The sequence below is a fragment of the Amia ocellicauda genome, chromosome 1 (assembly GCF_036373705.1).
Source record: "Amia ocellicauda isolate fAmiCal2 chromosome 1, fAmiCal2.hap1, whole genome shotgun sequence".
Taxonomy (NCBI): Eukaryota; Metazoa; Chordata; class Actinopteri; order Amiiformes; family Amiidae; genus Amia; species Amia ocellicauda.
This window is the reverse complement of record NC_089850.1, coordinates 26356850-26376293: the sequence shown is the minus strand read 5'-3', so window position 1 is coordinate 26376293 and position 19444 is coordinate 26356850. Positions and strand designations below refer to the sequence as shown.

Here is a 19444-nt window from a genome sequence, read left to right as displayed (position 1 = left end):
TTTCCACAGCCCTGCTTTTGTTTGGCCGGATAAGCTACAGTCATCCTTGGACTGACTACATTTTAAGAGCAGGATTGCTTGCAGGTGCTTTGCAATATGGTATGTTTATCATTTCTCACATTTAACTTCAAATCAGACCATTTTCCTTCTTTGCTGTTGAAGATTAGGTGCATCTATGTGAACATATTTGTACTCAATATTTGCTAACACCTATGTGGCAAAAGGGAGTTAGCTCTAGAATTATAGTACAGATGAACATAGGATAGGGTTGAGGTGTTATCAATGAAAGGATAAAATGTAAGGTGTTGTGTGCTGGTCATAGTGGTATAATGAAAGTTTGTATGCAAGTATGCATGTGTGACAGACAGTTTTACAATAAAAGCACTGCTGTTGTTTCCAGGACTTGGTTGAGAACTATGACAAGGGGACATATTTTAAAATTGAGCTGAACAGGCTATTTTATTTATTTATGTATTGCTATCTGTATCGTCCTTTTTTACAGTGGTCTCAACATTTCATGATACCTTCTGTATCAAATCTGTATCTTATTTTTTCATCCAAATATAATTGTTTTCTTTGATTAAAACTTTTTTAGGCATGCTTTTTTAACATAAATACAAAATGCAGACATTCAGTAGCCTACATATAGTATACTGAGGGTAGCTAATGTGATTTTCCAGATGTCTTTTCAGCATGAATCCTAAGAGAGCACTGCAGCTTTGATGGTAATCACTGTGTTATGTTTAAGTTGTGAAATTAAAGATCATAAGATCAAATTCCAAAGAACCATTAAAGGTTTTGCGAGCACAGTGCTATATTGCGTAATTCTCCCTCTTGTACAGACTGTACATTTGTTAAACAATATAAGTACAGTAAATGATCATTCTGGTGTTCCTGGTAAGCTGATTTCTTAGAAAATATTAAGATAATTCATTTTACTTCATAAATGGAGCCATTCTGTAGGTTGTCTTCACTACAAAGGTAAGGGGAAATTGAATTTGGAAGTAACTGGAATATTAGGCATGGGGATAAAAGCTTTGTGAAGTTGTGAAAAATAATATGTCAATGAAAATATGCCAAAATGGATTATTGACCATCAAATGGATAAATGAGTTTAGACAGACAAACACAGAGATAGGCAGAACTTCATATGGGCCACAAGGTTGTTAGGTATACTATTAATGACAAACATAGATAAATAGAGTAGAAAAAGTATTGTCAGATTATTAGGCTAAGTGATGAATATTCCTATCAGATTTAAAGTAGAAGTAATTAGTGATGTTGATTTTCAATTCATATTATGGTGTTTCAAGATGGGAGCGCAGATATTCGGGATATTTTAATCCTAGTTTTATACAATGTTCTAATAATGCTCCTGTGATGTTGTTGTTATTGTTGTTGTTATTTCAAGATACAACAACAACAACAAATGAAAGCAAGAAAACTCTGCATGATAAATAATCTATATTTGTTTCTGCAAATAATATTTCTGCATATACTCCTCCTGCCAGCCTATAATTACATTCAAATTCAGGAACTCATCAGTTCATCAGTCTTCTGGGTTTGTTACTGTATAAATATATATAAACACATATGTCATGCAACATGAAGCTAATGTGTCACAAAGGATACAAAGTATGCCAATAATGTAAATGCCAGTAATTAAACCATTAAAACATTAATACCAGATTTGAAGATCAAACTGGGTATACTTATGCTCTGCTTATTAAGTGGGTTTTAATTTCTAAATATTTTGTATCAATTCTTGATGTGCAATAAGCATAAGAAATATATTGCAACTAACAGTAGCCAACTGTGGAAATTCAGTGCCAGTTCCAAATAATCCAACCTGACATTCTTTTATGATTTTTATTGAGTTCTGAAAATGAATGAATGTCACTGACAGCGTTGTCTGCTTTGGAGGATCTCCATAAGATTCCATATGCATCTATTAATGAATTGAGATACTAACTTACATAATATACGGTGTCGAGAGAGATTCTCAACCACATATATGCATATGTCTTTACACACACACATATAGGCCTATTTAAAATTAATTATGCATTGCAGTGTTGTTATCTATTAATCTGCAACACATCTGACCTAAATTAAGTGTGTAAAAGCCAGGTTCTTGCTGAACACACTCGGTATTAAAGAGAATCAAATCCTGGATTTGGGTTGTCACGATACTAGAATTTTGAACTTCGATATGATACCAGTTCAATTGCACAATACTCGATACCAATTTGATACCACGCAAAAAAAAAAAAAAAAAAAAATCCGCACACACAACATTAGCATTCATTTCATACAGATACAAGATCAAATGGGCCGGAGCAGTAAACACAAGTATCTTAGTATTAAGAAAACTTTTTCCAGAATTCAATAACCATTCAAACATTTTCTTCAGAACAACAGAGTGCAGGTAGTTAATAACACTCATGTATATTTTGGTAATTTTAAAACAATACTGAGCATCCCATGACTGGTTTAATCAGGCTTGTTGTAGTAACAGTCACATTCATGTTTTATGTTCTACTGCATTATTATTGCATAGATATCTAATATATTGAAAAATGTGTTCCATATGGGAATTGAATGTCCTTTTATTTGATATACAGAACATGCATGTAACACACAACAGTCATTATACAGACCAGAAAATAATACAGTAATAATAGGCAAATATAATATCGCCCTGGATAAGGGCGTCTACCAAGAAATAAATAAAATAAAATAACTACACAGTCTTGAGCCATAGTTGATCCGTTAAACAATATTAATACTGGGTATAGTAAAGGTAACTAATTTATACTGTGTAACTTACATTATAATAGATAAAACCATGTCGGTTAAGAATCTTAAGGCAGATGGCTTAAGGCATAAAACAATTTCTGTCTGCATTAGCCTTGTTGAAAATAAACCTGACTGTGTTGACACAGCACTGCCCCAGTCTCAGCATTGTCTCATGAAAATGACATCACTTCCGTTTTCTGTGACAGCAAGAGATAACGTATGTCGTCATCAAGAGATAACCAGAGGGGCTTTTTTTTTTTTTTTAATTGTATGTTTGCTAGCATATGTGCATACCGATTTCTACACCAGTTTACACAGTTTATTGTGTGAAATATATTGTTTGTTCATGCTTATATGCACTATTTTTGAAAATAATAAATAAAAACACTTACCTTTTCAATGTGAATGCAGTGCTGCTGCTGTGAAAATGTGTGATGTTCGTCTGTACAAATATTAAGTTTAATCCAACTGTTTATTTTTCGTTTTCGTAACAGCCGTTTTATAAAGGAGACACATCTTGCGGGTGCGGTTGTTGCATTTAATCCGAAATCTCTGCGGTTCCACTGTTAAGAGCTCACCAAATGTAATCAGTCCAATTGATACCAAAATGTACACAAATACTACAGAAAAGTGGTGCAATGTCTCTGCGAATTGTGATAATCCAGGGTTTCCTTTTGTTTGTCTACTGGAAATCTGTGAAATGACAGCTTTACATCCGTCATAAAGGGAATCACTCACACGGCTAGGAACACAACAGTGATGCACGTCTGTTTATCGCACTTCTGGAACTGATGCTTTCAGAGCCTCGTTTTCGCCGAGACCGGGAATACGGTCCATTGGTTACAACATCGTCTGATTTGCAGCTTTTTTGTTAAGTGAAAGACGCAATCTCACAATTTTTGTTATACACGTAGAGTGCTCCGATACTTCAATGTTACCCAATGCATAGCTCAGAACCGTTTCTGATATTTGGTATCGCGGTAGTAACGAAGTAGCTGTATTTTTGACAACCCTATCATGGATTCCAATAGGCTATATTCTATAATCAATAAATACCACTTTAATAACAAAATGTAATTTGACAGTCATTGTTCTGACCAGTAGATGGAGTTCAAAAGCTCTGTATTCAGCATAGAATCTTAGCACATTATTAAATTAGGATTTAAATGAAAAGCAAGAATGAGAGAGAACTAAGAGATGTTTGTGCATTTTCCCCAAAATCTATTTAATCTGGTCAACCTGTATTTAATGCTGTTATAAAATTGAGTTTCTGAATATTGATATAAACGAGTATAAACGAGTATAAACAAAAGACTGCCCCGACAGAAACTCGGGTGCAAACAAATGGAATTTAACCCACTGTTCATGTTCACTATACATGTTTTTATTTTTTAATACATTTTCTTATAAGAAAATAGGTTTAAGGAAAAGGTGTATTTGTTCTACAAAGCCAATTAAATTATTAGGGCCTACTTTAGATTTTTTTTGTTAATACTGCCTTGGAAGGATCACACTGAGTTATCTTTCAAGAAAAAATTGCTCCCAAAGGGGACTATGGGACATTGCTGCGTGTGATTGGAAGTGGTGAAAACGTATAACAAAGTTGCCGATAGGCCTCTGTACGCTGTCAGTGAGACAAGTCCTCCTCCTTTGTCTATTTACAATGCACAGACACACAAGATCGGCCTCTTGTGTCAGTGTTCCTGTGCTTCTTCAGTTGAGTCCTATATAGTCTCCCTGAAGACTCCTGTAAAGGCTCATGAGTTTGTGGGTCTCCAGTTGAGCTTGGGCCCAGAGTGGCCCCTTTGCTTGGTTATGTGCCTCATTCTCTGTAGAGACTCAGGGTCTCTTTCAGGTTCCCTTTTCCTGATTTACTTGGTTTACAATTGAGCACGGACCTTGTGGCAGGCTTTGCTCCTGGTCTCATTTATGTTTCATTTTAGTTTAGTCACAGGTCCCCTGCTGGGCTCATGCTCCTGATTACTTGGTTCCCAGTTGAGCTCAGGCCTGTGGCAGCCATTTCTCCTGGTATAATTGTTTATTCAGTAGAGTCCAGGACCCTGTGGAGGCTGCTGGATATAATTTGCTGCCCAGTGGTGCATATCCATGTAGGCTATGGGCCTCACAGGTGGCCTCACTTGGCTTTGGGTAGTCCTCCCTTGTGAGAGTTCTGGTACTCAGTATCCCATTGTTCCTTTTGGGAGCTATTTTAACCTTGAAAGATAACATTAGGCTGCATATACAACCTTGGAGATTGGAAAAAAATATATAACTCCTGAAGTTTCAAGCTCGCTCATATGCCTTGGGGCTGTGTCAAAAGGGGAAGCATGTCTGTTCACAGTACAGATAAGCAGACAAAGAGCAAGGGCTTGTCTTAGTGACAGCGCACAGAGCTCTATTGGCAGCTTTGTTATGAGTTTTCATCACTTCTTATTGCATGCAGCATTATCCCATAGTCCCATTTGGGAGCTATTTTTCAAATAACCAGGGCTGCATACACAACCTAATGCTTTCCTGACAATTTTGCCAGTGAGCCTATCAAACTTTAATTGTAGTTTATATGCTGTAGTAACCTGTTCAGCATTAAACACATATCTCTGAGAAATACATTATGGATGTAGCTGTGGATGGTAAATTATACATCTTGTCTGCACACAGGTGGCAATTGATAAGTCCCACCACATAAATTACCTGTCTAATATGTATTCCAGTCCTCAAATTCTTCTCAGACAGTCTGTATTTTGAATATCAACATTTTCTCATTATATAGTGGCTACTTAAAGTAAGCATTTTCTAGAATGAAGGGTAGCCTAATGGTTATTTATTTTTGCATTTGTTCGTGGTATTCTGACAGTAGCATTTTGGTTACTATTGTAGTATTGATTTTAATGGATACCATACATTCCTGCAATCTCCCAAAATGTAACGAATAGTAAAGTACCATAAACATGTATATACATACATTAAATTAAATGATGGTAGAAAAAAAAAACATACCTAATTAATTCCTTCCAATTCTTCTTGCAGAGGTGTGGAGCAATCTCATTTGAAAGTCGTGATCAGAATTCCTTATGTGTTCGCATGCTAGGTAAGACACTACTTCTTTTACTTTTCTGTATTGTGCTGTATCTCATGTATGTATATATGTATATATGTATTTTTAAAATACTGATCCATAATAACTATTTTGATTGCTCTAAGGTTTTATTACCATACATGTGTTGTTGTTGTTGTTTTTTTACTTGCTTTATTTATTTATGTTTTTGGTGTTTTTTTATCTTTATTGGGTTTGGACTCATGCGATATAGCCTATATCCAATGCCTTCTATCCTTCTCCCACTGAGATGCACAACGTGATTCTAGCATTGCATGCTGAATATATTCTCATACCATTTCCCTTTGTTGTGTCATTGACAGTCTGCAGTGTGAGGTTTTTAACCAAGATTATGTGGTATCTGATGCTGATTTGGATTTCATGATTAAAAGTGAAGCACTTAAACATTCTCTTAACTGGAATCAGAAAGACCTGTCACACAGGTTCCAGCTCCTCTATGAACTGGGGCATTGATTCAGGTACAGTTCTCTCACTACATTAGACACTGACCTGCAGGGGGAATGGTTTAGCACTCCTATGGCAATGTATCATCAAAAGACTGTACACTAAAGCTTGCACGTTTTGAAATACATTGTGGAGATACTAATGGTTTATTCCATTACGTAACATAAGGTGAAACAGAAAATTATATTAACAAATTAGACAAGCTTGATAAGTAAAATATAGTTTGGAGGGCATCAGTCTCCTAGAGAGTCTGTCTTGTTATAATACACAGTAAGGATACTGATAATCAGTATAATTAGAGTATACGGTTTTCCAGAATAAGTCTCAAATCTGTTCAATATCTGCACATTACACTAGCAACTTTGGCCACAACCCATTAATCTTTTTCCTTAATGCATAATAAAGATTAAAAAAAAAAAAATACTTCAGTGAAAGCCCTTGGTTAGGGCTGATCTAGTTTTGAATGGAGTTCACAGCCTTCAATTCCCTTGAAGTTTTATTTATATATATATTGAAATATGATCCCTCAGAACAGATTTCAGTACATTTTTGAGTGTTTTTAGTGAGTGATGCTGGATTTCATTGATTACTGAAAGGTTTATGAGATGTTTTCACTATTTCCAGATGCTTATATATTTACAGTGAAGTCTGCATCTGCATTGCATTCCTATCACTCATATTCAAATATACTTACAAATGTTATTACATTTTGTGTTCCGTGTGTTTTGATTTTATTCCATTTCATATAACAAAAGGCATTCTTTTATCATAGTTCTTTGAATATAATGCTTTTATTTCATTGCATTTTTATATTTCATATTCCATATAAGTATATAATTGACACAACATTGATTCTAGCCTGTAATACTTAGAAACATAGTATTAAAGAATATTTAGCAATGAAAGTGAGGTTTAACATTTAGTATGTTTCAGAAATTCTAAATATGAATAAAGTGTAACTAACTTGAAGCAGTGTGTGTATCAATGTCAAATATAAACCGATATTAATGCAAACATATTTTAGAACAGAGGAATATATTTTCCATGTACCTGTATTTGTTTTTGTTGTCTTAAACTTAAGTGGTGAAAATATGGCCCTACAATAAAGCAAAATCAGTACTAAGCCTGTATGATTTGTGCTCCGGCTTATATCGCCAGAAGTGTCTCATGGCCACTTGCTCAGTGATGCCTTCAGACTGACTGTGTAGAAATAAATTACCTTCAAATTTCACCATTTCTTTAGGGTAGCCATTTGGAGTGTAATGTTTAATACAGTGTTGCAGGCTGTAATCACATACCAGGTAGCTATGAAATGTTATATTTTGCAGGTAAAATCGTAAAATGCTTTTTAGTATTATATACTAAAATCAAGGAATTGTGAGAGTAGATGGAGTGTAGTGTCAATACTGCAGTTTGGACCCAAAACCTGGACCCTTGAGAACAACTGAGCACCAGAATTCAGAAACCCTAGTCTAGATGAAGATAAAAGCATTAAACACAAAATGGCCATTTGTTTTCCCCTTGGTTGATAAAATGTATTGAACAAATAAGCACCATATGAAAGAGAATAGTGTAGTTTAAGTCTTTCTGAAATGTCTGGGTAAAACCTTTAAAGAGTTCTGTCTTTCTGTTATCTAAATGTCTGAATAATGGATGGAAGTACAGTGAAGAGTCGCAAGAGCCAAGAAAGGAAACTAATTTTACAGTCTGGGACCCTGAGCTAGAAGTCACACAGTTAGCACACTGTATCACACTGTATCACATGTCAAGGTCAGTTGGATACAGTGGAATATTTTCAAGGAAAAATAATACAATTATTTATTAAGTTTTCCTGTAACCTGTGAACAGCTTTATGAGCTGAAAGCATTATTGGAAATATTATTTCCTTTGAAGCTGCGGTGCACTGGAGTGAAAAAGGCAGATCTCAGGGATTTCTGCACAATTTCATCTACAGGTTGGCAAAAAACTAAACAATAACACAACACCCTGTTATTAAGGTGAAACAATGTTATTATTCATTAGGTTCAATATGTGGAAACAGCTTGCTTTTTTTTATACACAAATGTTCAACGTAAATTCCATCGTAGTGCTGCATGTTACCACATTTAGCACAAGCTTGTTATGTAACATTACAGTTGTAGTAAAAAGTATGAGCACCCTCATCCGATAAAATATTATGCTTTGATTTATTTTATTTAATAAATTCTATTCATTATTTATACATAAATCACTATGGAATGTCCCTCCACCTGTCTGAAGTCAAATTAATTACTAGAATATTTACAGTTCTCTCTAGGCAGAATCATTAAATTGAATTAGCATACATGCACAATTATAAAACACATTACTTCTACTTACTATTTTTGTAAATACAAATGTGTGCCAGGAACAACAACATGCTGCTGTTAATAATTTATGATATTATGTTTTAATGCACATGCTTTCACATTGGATTTACATCATGTTTTCAATGTAAGCATAATGTTTCAAAATGAATTTCTAAAAGTGACAATGCCATTGTAGTTTTCATTGAGTTTGTTTGAAATGCTTCAGATCATATGTTTTCTATATGTTGTGTATACATGAAAAATATTCACTGGGGCAATGCTGAGACATGTAAAATGTCCTACACTGAGTATCCCATTGTATCCCAACACAAGAAATATATTCATATTTGCATTACTCATTATGTGAGGGCTGTTTTTTAATGTAGTAATTTATGTCTAGGTGTCAGAACACAGTAAGTAGCATCACTGTTTTGAATATGTGCCTTTGATATGTTGCTGGGAAGGAATACATTATGTCCTGGCTCATTAAAACATGTTTTGAAAGAGTACAATTATTATTAGTATTTTTTGTTGTATTCAATGAATTATTCTAAAACCCGTATAGCTGTCATAAACATGACTGTTTGGTTCTGTTATTACTATTTTCCCAGCCATTGGAAAATTGGGCTAGAGGTCTACTCAGATGTCAGAGCAAGAACACACATTTTACACTTTGATTTTGCAGTATAAACATTTTTAAGTGTTAAGTGTTTTTCTCCTCTGGGTTAAAACACACTTTCAAATTGTTTCTGCATCATTGCTTTGATTTGGACCCTTCTTTAATATGGATCTCTGCAATTTATGTTTGTGCTCTACAATACTTCCAATATGCTTTGCTCTGCCATATTTTAAAACCTATACTTTGTGGTAAAATGCTGAGATTGACAGTAATTAAACTTTTAAATCAGGAAATCATTTGTGGCAGATTGTACCACCAAGTACATTAGACATGCCAGCCAGAACACAAAATATGACAGTGCTTAGGTTGCTGTAAAGTGCAAACATGTATTGCAGCTGTAACCTCCAGGGCTTCACCTGGTTTCAGTAATATACACTGAAATCCCAGTTTGGGCTGTTCTTTGTTTAGTGTATATCACTTCAATAATGCATCTGTGTCCCGACAGAGAAGCAGACAGTGTGTAGGAGATACTTCTATTAAGAGGCCAATCACTGCAGAGAATACAGTCAAAATTATTACAGATGAAAACTCAACCTTTTAATCAAATGCAAGTGCTTCAATTGCAACATGTGTATAATAAGAACCAGAGAAAATAATCAATCCTTCATCAATAATGTTTGGTTGTGATTCCAGAACAAAGCATTTTTGACAAAGCTTTCTTATTTCCTTGAATTTCAGCCATGTTATTAGGATCTACAACTAATTTCCCATCACTCAATTGTGTTACATCACTCGTTTGCCACTTATTTCAAAATTGGATTTTATGTATCACTGACCCATATAACTTAATACTAAGAGATTTTCCAGTGCTCATTTTGATGTTTTATACTGTTTAAAAATGACAATGCTACTTCCATCTCAATCACCATTATTGTGATGATTGATTATTATTGTTATTATTATTATGCAGGATGATGGAGATGCCCAGGTCTTTACCCTGCTTCCTCTCCAAACCCCAAAACCCTTTTTTTGCTTCTCCGCTTGTTTCATGTTGATTCATGTTGAGCTCCATCCTCAGAGCTCCTACTCGAATCTTTGGCATGGATATCTTTGGCACTTATGCTCTTGGCGCTGCTACACAGATATCTATTGGCACTTTCTCGCTTGACACTCCAGCACACATTCTCCATTGGTGCATACCTTCTTTAAAGTTTGGCACTTGGCACTTCAGTCCAGATACTACGTTGATGTTGTGCAGCTTGTTACTCTGGCGCTTGGTGCATCGGTGTGAATACGTTCTAGGTGCTCGAACGATTGTCACTCAAACACAAACTACTAAAGTGCTTAGGCACACATATTCTTGAAGGCCACAGGCAGAGCATAACTATTGATAATGGGCGCAACTGAAGGCTCTGGTGGTGTGCGAAAGTAGAGAAACGATTTTAATTACCTAAAGTCTCTTGGCTATAGACTATTAGTTAAACTACTTCAAATATAGTAGTTTCATATATAATAATGTATGTAACCACATAGCAGTAATTTCCCATGCTTTTCAGAGAACCAGTGTGACATTGCGATTTAACATTTTCAACACAGTACTGGAGATGCTGGAACAGATGTATGAAGTGTTTACACTTCTGCTCTACCCCACCACCCTCATAACATTTGCCCTGAAGTCTTACAATTCTCAAACTAGTTATTCAACTATTAATGTCATCTTAAAAGAATTAGGGTCATTAGTAGTTGCCAGCACTTTGTAAAATGTATGTATTCTTTTTTCTTTGAAAAACAGAAATGCTGAGTTCTCGTCTATTCCTAGAAATACTGAATAACAGGAATACTGCACTTTAAAAGCTGTAATTAAATGAAGAGCATAGCAGACGTATTGTTAATCGACTGGGGCCAGCATGTAACTTCAGGAATAGATTGCATTAATGCTACAGAAGCGTTATCAGCATGACAGGGTTTTAAGATGTGCTTTTGGATGCTAATGAATACACAATTAACAATATCTATTAAAAGCCACACACTGTAACAGTACATCTATTGTTTCATTGACATGTATGTGCGACATCTTTCTTTCATATGCATGTACCATTCTCTAGATCCAAACCTTTTTATTTTTTCAGGATTTTTTTTTTTCTTATTTTTGTTCATTATGTTTCAAAGTATGTATTGATATACACTCACCTAAAGGATTATTAGGAACACCATACTAATACTGTGTTTGACCCCCTTTTGCCTTCAGAACTGCCTTAATTCTACGTGGCATTGATTCAACAAGGTGCTGAAAGCATTCTTTAGAAATGTTGGCCCATATTGATAGGATAGCATCTTGCAGTTGATGGAGATTCGTGGGATGCACATCCAGGGCACGAAGTTCCCGTTCCACCACATCCCAAAGATGCTCTATTGGGTTGAGATCTGGTGACTGTGGGGGCCAGTTTAGTACAGTGAACTCATTGTCATGTTCAAGAAACCAATTTGAAATGATTCGACCTTTGTGACATGGTGCATTATCCTGCTGGAAGTAGCCATCAGAGGATGGGTACATGGTGGTCATAAAGGGATGGACATGGTCAGAAACAATGCTCAGGTAGGCCGTGGCATTTAAACGATGCCCAATTGGCACTAAGGGGCCTAAAGTGTGCCAATAAAACATCCCCCACACCATTACACCACCACCACCAGCCTGCACAGTGGTAACAAGGCATGATGGATCCATGTTCTCATTCTGTTTACGCCAAATTCTGACTCTACCATCTGAATGTCTCAACAGAAATCGAGACTCATCAGACCAGGCAACATTTTTCCAGTCTTCAACTGTCCAATTTTGGTGAGCTTGTGCAAATTGTAGCTTCTTTTTCCTATTTGTAGTGGAGATGAGTGGTACCCGGTGGGGTCTTCTGCTGTTGTAGCCCATCCGCCTCAAGATTGTACGTGTTGTGGCTTCACAAATGCTTTGCTGCATACCTCGGTTGTAACGAGTGGTTATTTCAGTCAAAGTTGCTCTTCTATCAGCTTGAATCAGTCGGCCCATTCTCCTCTGACCTCTAGCATCAACAAGGCATTTTCGCCCACAGGACTGCCGCATACTGGATGTTTTTCCCTTTTCACACCATTCTTTGTAAACCCTAGAAATGGTTGTGCGTGAAAATCCCAGTAACTGAGCAGATTGTGAAATACTCAGACCGGCCCGTCTGGCACCAACAACCATGCCACGCTCAAAATTGCTTAAATCACCTCTCTTTCCCATTCAGACATTCAGTTTGGAGTTCAGGAGATTGTCTTGACCAGGACCACACCCCTAAATGCATTGAAGCAACTGCCATGTGATTGGTTGGTTAGATAATTGCATTAATGAGAAATTGAACAGGTGTTCCTAATAATCCTTTAGGTGAGTGTATATATTAAATGGCGAGAGAGAAGGCAGTGAGTGACATAAAACCATTCTTGGGAAGGGGTAGGGTCATCGATGTCAGTGTCAGCACACTCCCACCCACTCGCAAACCGAGCTGTTCTGAAACCCTGATCGTGCCTGGCCTTAAGTTTCACAGACTTAAGTTTCCCCTTGGAGCCTCAGTCATATTCAGAGCAGAACAGCAAGCCCATCTGGACAAAATCGGCAAGGACTTGTCTGTAATACTGCAGCTCTAATATAATCTTACCCATTTCAGGTTGTCACTTTAAGCATGGTGTTTAGCACATCCAAAACTTGCATGAAAATCTAGCTTGTTGAATGATACATTTGCTCTTACAATTCTCACCAGCTGCATCATCTTATGGTTCGTGATCTACCTTATATCCTGCAGTTTTAGATATCCTCTTACTACAACATTTTTTCCACCAGCATGAAGGAGTAGCCAAAACAAACATAATATGTTGCCTGCATTGCTGCATTCATAAGGCTTACAAATCACTGCCAACATTTTTAAAATAATTGTTGTGAAAAGCTATTCCCTGCAAAGTTTTTACTTAATATTCTCAGCAACAAACTCTTACTTGTATAGGACCAGCTCTTAACGCCTTGAGAAGAAACATCCATCCCTTGGAGAAATCTTTAAGGGATTCATTGAGAATGATTTCTGGATTAACTTCCTAGGATTATTGATCTACTGCTTCAGGGCACTGCACGTCTCCTCCATAAATTCATAATGAATCCCTAAGTTAACTTTCACAGCTGTCTAGCTATCTGTATTCAGCTACCTGTATTGGAGCTGAATGTGTGGATGTCTAAAAAGTAAGACTGGAAAAATATAGGTTCTCAATACAATGTAATATAAATTATCTATTGTTTAGAAATTAACAGAGTAATTATTCAGACAATGTTAATGTATGGTAAGTGGATTGAATTGCTTAATTTGTTGATGCCAGAGTTAATAGATTAGAAGGTCCACATTATGTAAATAAAAAATCCAGATACATTTAAACTAATCTTGCTCAAAGGTTTTACTCATATTAATACCCTTTGGTGATAGTGATGCAGGCAATGCAGCATTGTGTATTTTCCTGCGACCATGTCTGCCGCTGGACCTGGCTCATGACAGTTTGAATGCACAATATCCCACACTCCCTTTAGGGAACTTATTTTGACTTAAAAGATAGCATTTGGTCGCAGATGCAACCCTTGTTATCTCAAACTTTGCAAAATCGCTCTGCAGGCCTACACAGCCCTGGCAAACGAGGATGGGGCATGTTGTGTGCAGTGAACATGATTGCAGGCAGGTCAGTTGGGGCTGTCATCGTTTTTGAAATCGAACAGGACAGAACATTGAACCTCCAGCACACACTCGATGACTGTGCTGAATTAAAGGCATGCACAATTCAAATGAGCGCGTATCATTTTGTATTATCTTTCACATATTAGTTTTCCATATGCTGCATTTATGTACATTGCCAAATATATTAACTACATGTTTGATAATTTATCTACTGTAGGTTATGCACGTGAGTCTGTGTATTAGGGCTCAATTTGGGAACTATTTTCTCAATCACATAACCAAGGTTGCATCCTACAAGTTTGCATGACTGCCATAGTCCCAAGTGTGGTAAAATAAAAAGAAAAAAAGACCGGAAGTGAATCCATGTTTTTACCAATTAGTAATTTTGCCAGATATTTCACAGACGATTGTCAAACACAACCTGAAAAAAATCAATTGTCCAGGGAAATTAGAAGAGATGTCTATACTGAAAAATAAGTTTTAATTATTCTGGCTTCTTATCACAGGAGTGTGCATGTCATGAGAAAATTCAAATGCATTACCTTATGCACAGTATTATTACTGCTATTATTGTCCTGTATTGAATATCCTACTGTACTGCAGGTAGCATGTGATAAAACACAAAGCTCTTAATATGAGTTTTGACAATGCTTATCAACATCATTATATTAATTTCTAATTGTACATCCAGAAACAATTAGGCTTTACTCTGGACCCGTATGCTTTTACTCTGTGTATGTGTTAGATCTGGAATGTTCTGGGTTTCATAACCTTTGTTGGTGCCAAATGTGTGAAGGTCATTATAACTGAGGTCACTATCTGATGCTTGCATGTAGCACTAACTGTAATAACGCTCTCTAAACAAACGTCAAATTGCCCACAAATGTAATAAATACCTGTCAGAAATGTAAAGAAACCCTGTCCACATATATAATGTCTCCCAAAAATGTTGTACCTATGATAATGCCAAATAATTGCTTATGTTTTGGCTAATTTTGTTTTAATATTGTACTGTTATGAAAATGCAAACCCTAATAGCCTATATAGCATTTTATTCCAAAATTGATAGAGTGATCAATGACTACAAGATGCTGGGTAACTTCTGTATTTATGTTGTTCAGTTTTATATTGATGTTTGCCAGGTTAGATTTACACCTACACAGCACATTTAGAAGATTTTAACATTTTCTATAAATATGTGTACATTTAATGAAACTTTGTACTATTATTTGTCTCCAGACTTTGAAAATAGTTGCTCAAGCAAACTATACCATGAAAAACAATTTAGTGAAAAAAACGAAACAACAACAACAGAAAATACGGTTAATTTAGCTAAAATGTGGTGGTATATGTGTTGTAAGTGTAATAAAAGTCAACATATGCTGGAAAATGGGGAAAAAAAACTTTGCGCCTTGTGGTCATGATCTGATCTTTTAATTTCTCCAGAATTCCCTGGTAAAGTATTATATCGTGTGGTAAGAAATATAACTTCCATATCATTTTGTTAAAATCCTTACTTTATTTGCCATAATCCCATTTAATGTGTGTGACCAAGCAATTTGAAATGCCTTTTTTCCCCTCTATCAGAGCCTGTAATTACATTGTTTAGTTTCAGTGTTACATGAGGATAAGTTCGGAAATAGGTATAAAAACAGTAAGAGCAGTCTGGAAACACTGATTTCAATTAAAATGGTTTATAAACTTAATAGAAATATCATGCTGAAAAGCTAAATATTTTACAGATGCCCAGATGGTTGTTACTGTTGGTACCGATATGTGGTTGAAAAAACAAACCAAAAATCAGGGGTGGGGGAGTACATAAGGAAACAAGGTAAAGCACATAGAGACAATAGAGATAATTAATCCCATTTCTTCCTTTGCAGCTCGGCAAATGAGACTATTTTGCAACAGAGGTTCCTACATCTTATTTTCCATGTGGTTGTCATCCCTCTGAAATCTTATGAGAGTGTTAAGACATAACATATGTCAGCACAAGGGTGTCAAGCTATGTAAAGGTACAAGATAGGCTTGCCTCCTCAGCACAGCCATCGCAGTACTTCATTGAGGATTACATCATCCATTAGCACTATATCCTATGGAACACACCCCATTACATTCATTTTAATAAACATGTATATTGCTTTGAAAAGCCATGCGCACTGTTCAGAACTTGGTGGCTCATTCCTGTTGAGTCTTGATATAACTGTACTAAATTTGTTTTAAAAGTACCAAATTAAGCCTCTAATTTAAGGTTCTTTCCCACCTCAAGCTACTCAGTGTATTTGGTCAGTGAGGATCTTTCAGTAGTGAAAGTAAAATTTCTACTCAATGTTACAGAATGTTAAAGATTACATTCAAGATCAGTAGTGCTTAAGGTTTGTCTTCTCAGCCACACCAAATATAGCAGGAAATATTTGGGGTAAGAGCGATCATATTTGTTGTCTGCAAATACAGGGGACAAGCTTTAAATATGATTTCAATATTTAAAATAATAGAAAACAAGGGCTTAATGAGGAGACATTTTAAACATGATTCACACCCAAAGGGCTAGCTGCTGTTCTTCAGAAGTAATCCAATAAGTAATGCTAACCAAGCAATCAAAACTAAATAAGCACACTTAATCCAGATGTAGCATTCAAAGCACATAGTGCAGATTTTAACTTAAGAACTTGAAGGCTGTAGATTGGGTGTATCAGTCTTTTTTCATGGTCTACAAAATTCTCAAAAAAGCTCCCTTTTTAAGTGTGTTGGGGTTATACACATCTTGAACTACCTTTACAACCTTTGTAGGGCTCGCTTATGAGCACTTAACAGCAGTCCCTTTTTAACATACCAAGAGATATAAATGTTTTTATATGTCAACAATTTATTTTCTGATGCCTCAAAATGCAAAATGCTGGGTGCATGTACTTATCTGAATGCCACGTTCCTTCATTTGATATGAAAATGACATGAATAGCTCTAATTTAAACTGATAATGACAAATGAGGTCAAGGATAATGAATCTATTATATATTTTCCCCTAGCACAGCTGCATGGGTTCAGGTCAGAAGCCATTGAAATTAACTGCAGCCTGCTCTTTTCAAAGCTTGCTTTCTTTAAAGCAAACTCTTAATGAAATGTATTATACACTTTTATTATCTGTTTGTCTAGCTAATGAAATTATGGAAATAAAATAATTAATTCTGCAGTCACATTTTCTTTCCTACTAATATTAATTGATGACAATAGAAAGGTGGAACATATTCTCAACATATTCTCAAACCACAAATCGTAAATTAAAAACACAATACTTGGTGGTAGGATTTAGGGAAGGAGCATCTGTCATCAAGAACTGGAACTTTAATTTGTAAATGTTGATTGGCCAAAGTTTCCAATGAACAACAGATATATATTTTACACAACAATGACAACAGTATTACTATAATTCTTCTTCATTAAATGAAATGTGGTTTAAATTAAACAAACAATAACAACATACACTCACCTAAAGGATTATTAGGAACACCTGTTCAATTTCTCATTAATGCAATTATCTAACCAACCAATCACATGGCAGTTGCTTCAATGCATTTAGGGGTGTGGTCCTGGTCAAGACAATCTCCTGAACTCCAAACTGAATGTCTGAATGGGAAAGAAAGGTGATTTAAGCAATTTTGAGCGTGGCATGGTTGTTGGAGCCAGACGGGCCGGTCTGAGTATTTCACAATCTGCTCAGTTACTGGGATTTTCACGCACAACCATTTCTAGGGTTTACAAAGAATGGTGTGAAAAGGGAAAAACATCCAGTAAGCGGCAGTCCTGTGGGCGAAAATGCCTTGTTGATGCTAGAGGTCAGAGGAGAATGGGCAAACTGATTCAAGCTGATAGAAGAGCAACTTTGACTGAAATAACCACTCGTTACAACCGAGGTATGCAGCAAAGCATTTGTGAAGCCACAACACGTACAACCTTGAGGCGGATGGGCTACAACAGCAGAAGACCCCACCGGGTACCACTCATCTCCACTACAAATAGGAAAAAGAGGCTACAATTTGCACAAGCTCACCAAAATTGGACAGTTGAAGACTGGAAAAATGTTGCCTGGTCTGATGAGTCTCGATTTCTGTTGAGACATTCAGATGGTAGAGTCAGAATTTGGCGTAAACAGAATGAGAACATGGATCCATCATGCCTTGTTACCACTGTGCAGGCTGGTGGTGGTGGTGTAATGGTGTGGGGGATGTTTTCTTGGCACACTTTAGGCCCCTTAGTGCCAATTGGGCATCGTTTAAATGCCACGGCCTACCTGAGCATTGTTTCTGACCATGTCCATCCCTTTATGACCACCATGTACCCATCCTCTGATGGCTACTTCCAGCAGGATAATGCACCATGTCACAAAGGTCGAATCATTTCAAATTGGTTTCTTGAACATGACAATGAGTTCACTGTACTAAACTGGCCCCCACAGTCACCAGATCTCAACCCAATAGAGCATCTTTGGGATGTGGTGGAACGGGAGCTTCGTGCCCTGGATGTGCATCCCACAAATCTCCATCAACTGCAAGATGCTATCCTATCAATATGGGCCAACATTTCTAAAGAATGCTTTCAGCACCTTGTTGAATCAATGCCACGTAGAATTAAGGCAGTTCTGAAGGCGAAAGGGGGTCAAACACAGTATTAGTATGGTGTTCCTAATAATCCTTTAGGTGAGTGTATACATTGAATATAAGGCTAACATGTTTAGGTTTTTCTCATTTTCTACACTTATTTACCATTATTTATCTCTCAATGGCTTCCATTGGAACGCATCTTCTTTTATAACATGTATTCTTATGGAGATATGGGTTTCGTTTTACAGTTTCAGTAGCACAGTCATTTCTAGGAACTCCCTGTAATCATAATAATTTATAAATAAAAGTATAAAATAGGAATTTAAATGAGATACACTAAACATCTTTATAACATAAAATAACGTGAATGTGAATTGGTTTACAGATAGTTTGAATATAATACATGCACATTTCATCAATTGAATATAAAGCTACATTTATATTAATATATTTAAAAAGTGAAGAATTCTGGTTGCAGACTGTTTTATATAAGTCAAGTCTGCAGTATATAACGAAGAGTAAATAATGAAGATAATGATTTTAAATATGATTTGAATTATTGTTCAGAATAGTAATATTACAATGTTTGAAGTCTGTTGGGGCATGCTGGAATCCAGGGGATGCAGAATATTGCACAACACCGGGACGAAATCAAGACCTGCGAAAAATCACAATATCAAATCAAACACATTTTGTGTAGAAAATCAGCAGTTTTGCTTATTCCCTTTCGTTTGGTGTGGAAGGGGAGTGGATTTGCATCACTGTACCAAATCTAACCAACTTCAGAGATAAATCAGTCTGAAGCAAGTCTTTCTGATTTT

The 19444-nt window shown here is 36.1% G+C and overlaps 1 protein-coding gene across 5 annotated transcripts in view; it reads left to right on the top strand.

Moving 5' to 3' along the window:
- The window catches only part of LOC136747056 (3',5'-cyclic-AMP phosphodiesterase 7B), an 81954-nt gene that overhangs the window by 15217 nt on the left and 47293 nt on the right, over positions 1–19444 (top strand). For all 5 annotated transcript variants that reach the window (XM_066700022.1, XM_066700013.1, XM_066700043.1 and 2 more), the window contains exon 2: positions 5827–5887. Coding sequence is in view for 3 of the 5 variants with exons in the window: in XM_066700043.1 (XP_066556140.1) it covers positions 5827–5887 (61 nt within the window). In the remaining 2 variants the exon portion in view is untranslated. The remainder of the gene's footprint in view (positions 1–5826; positions 5888–19444) is intronic.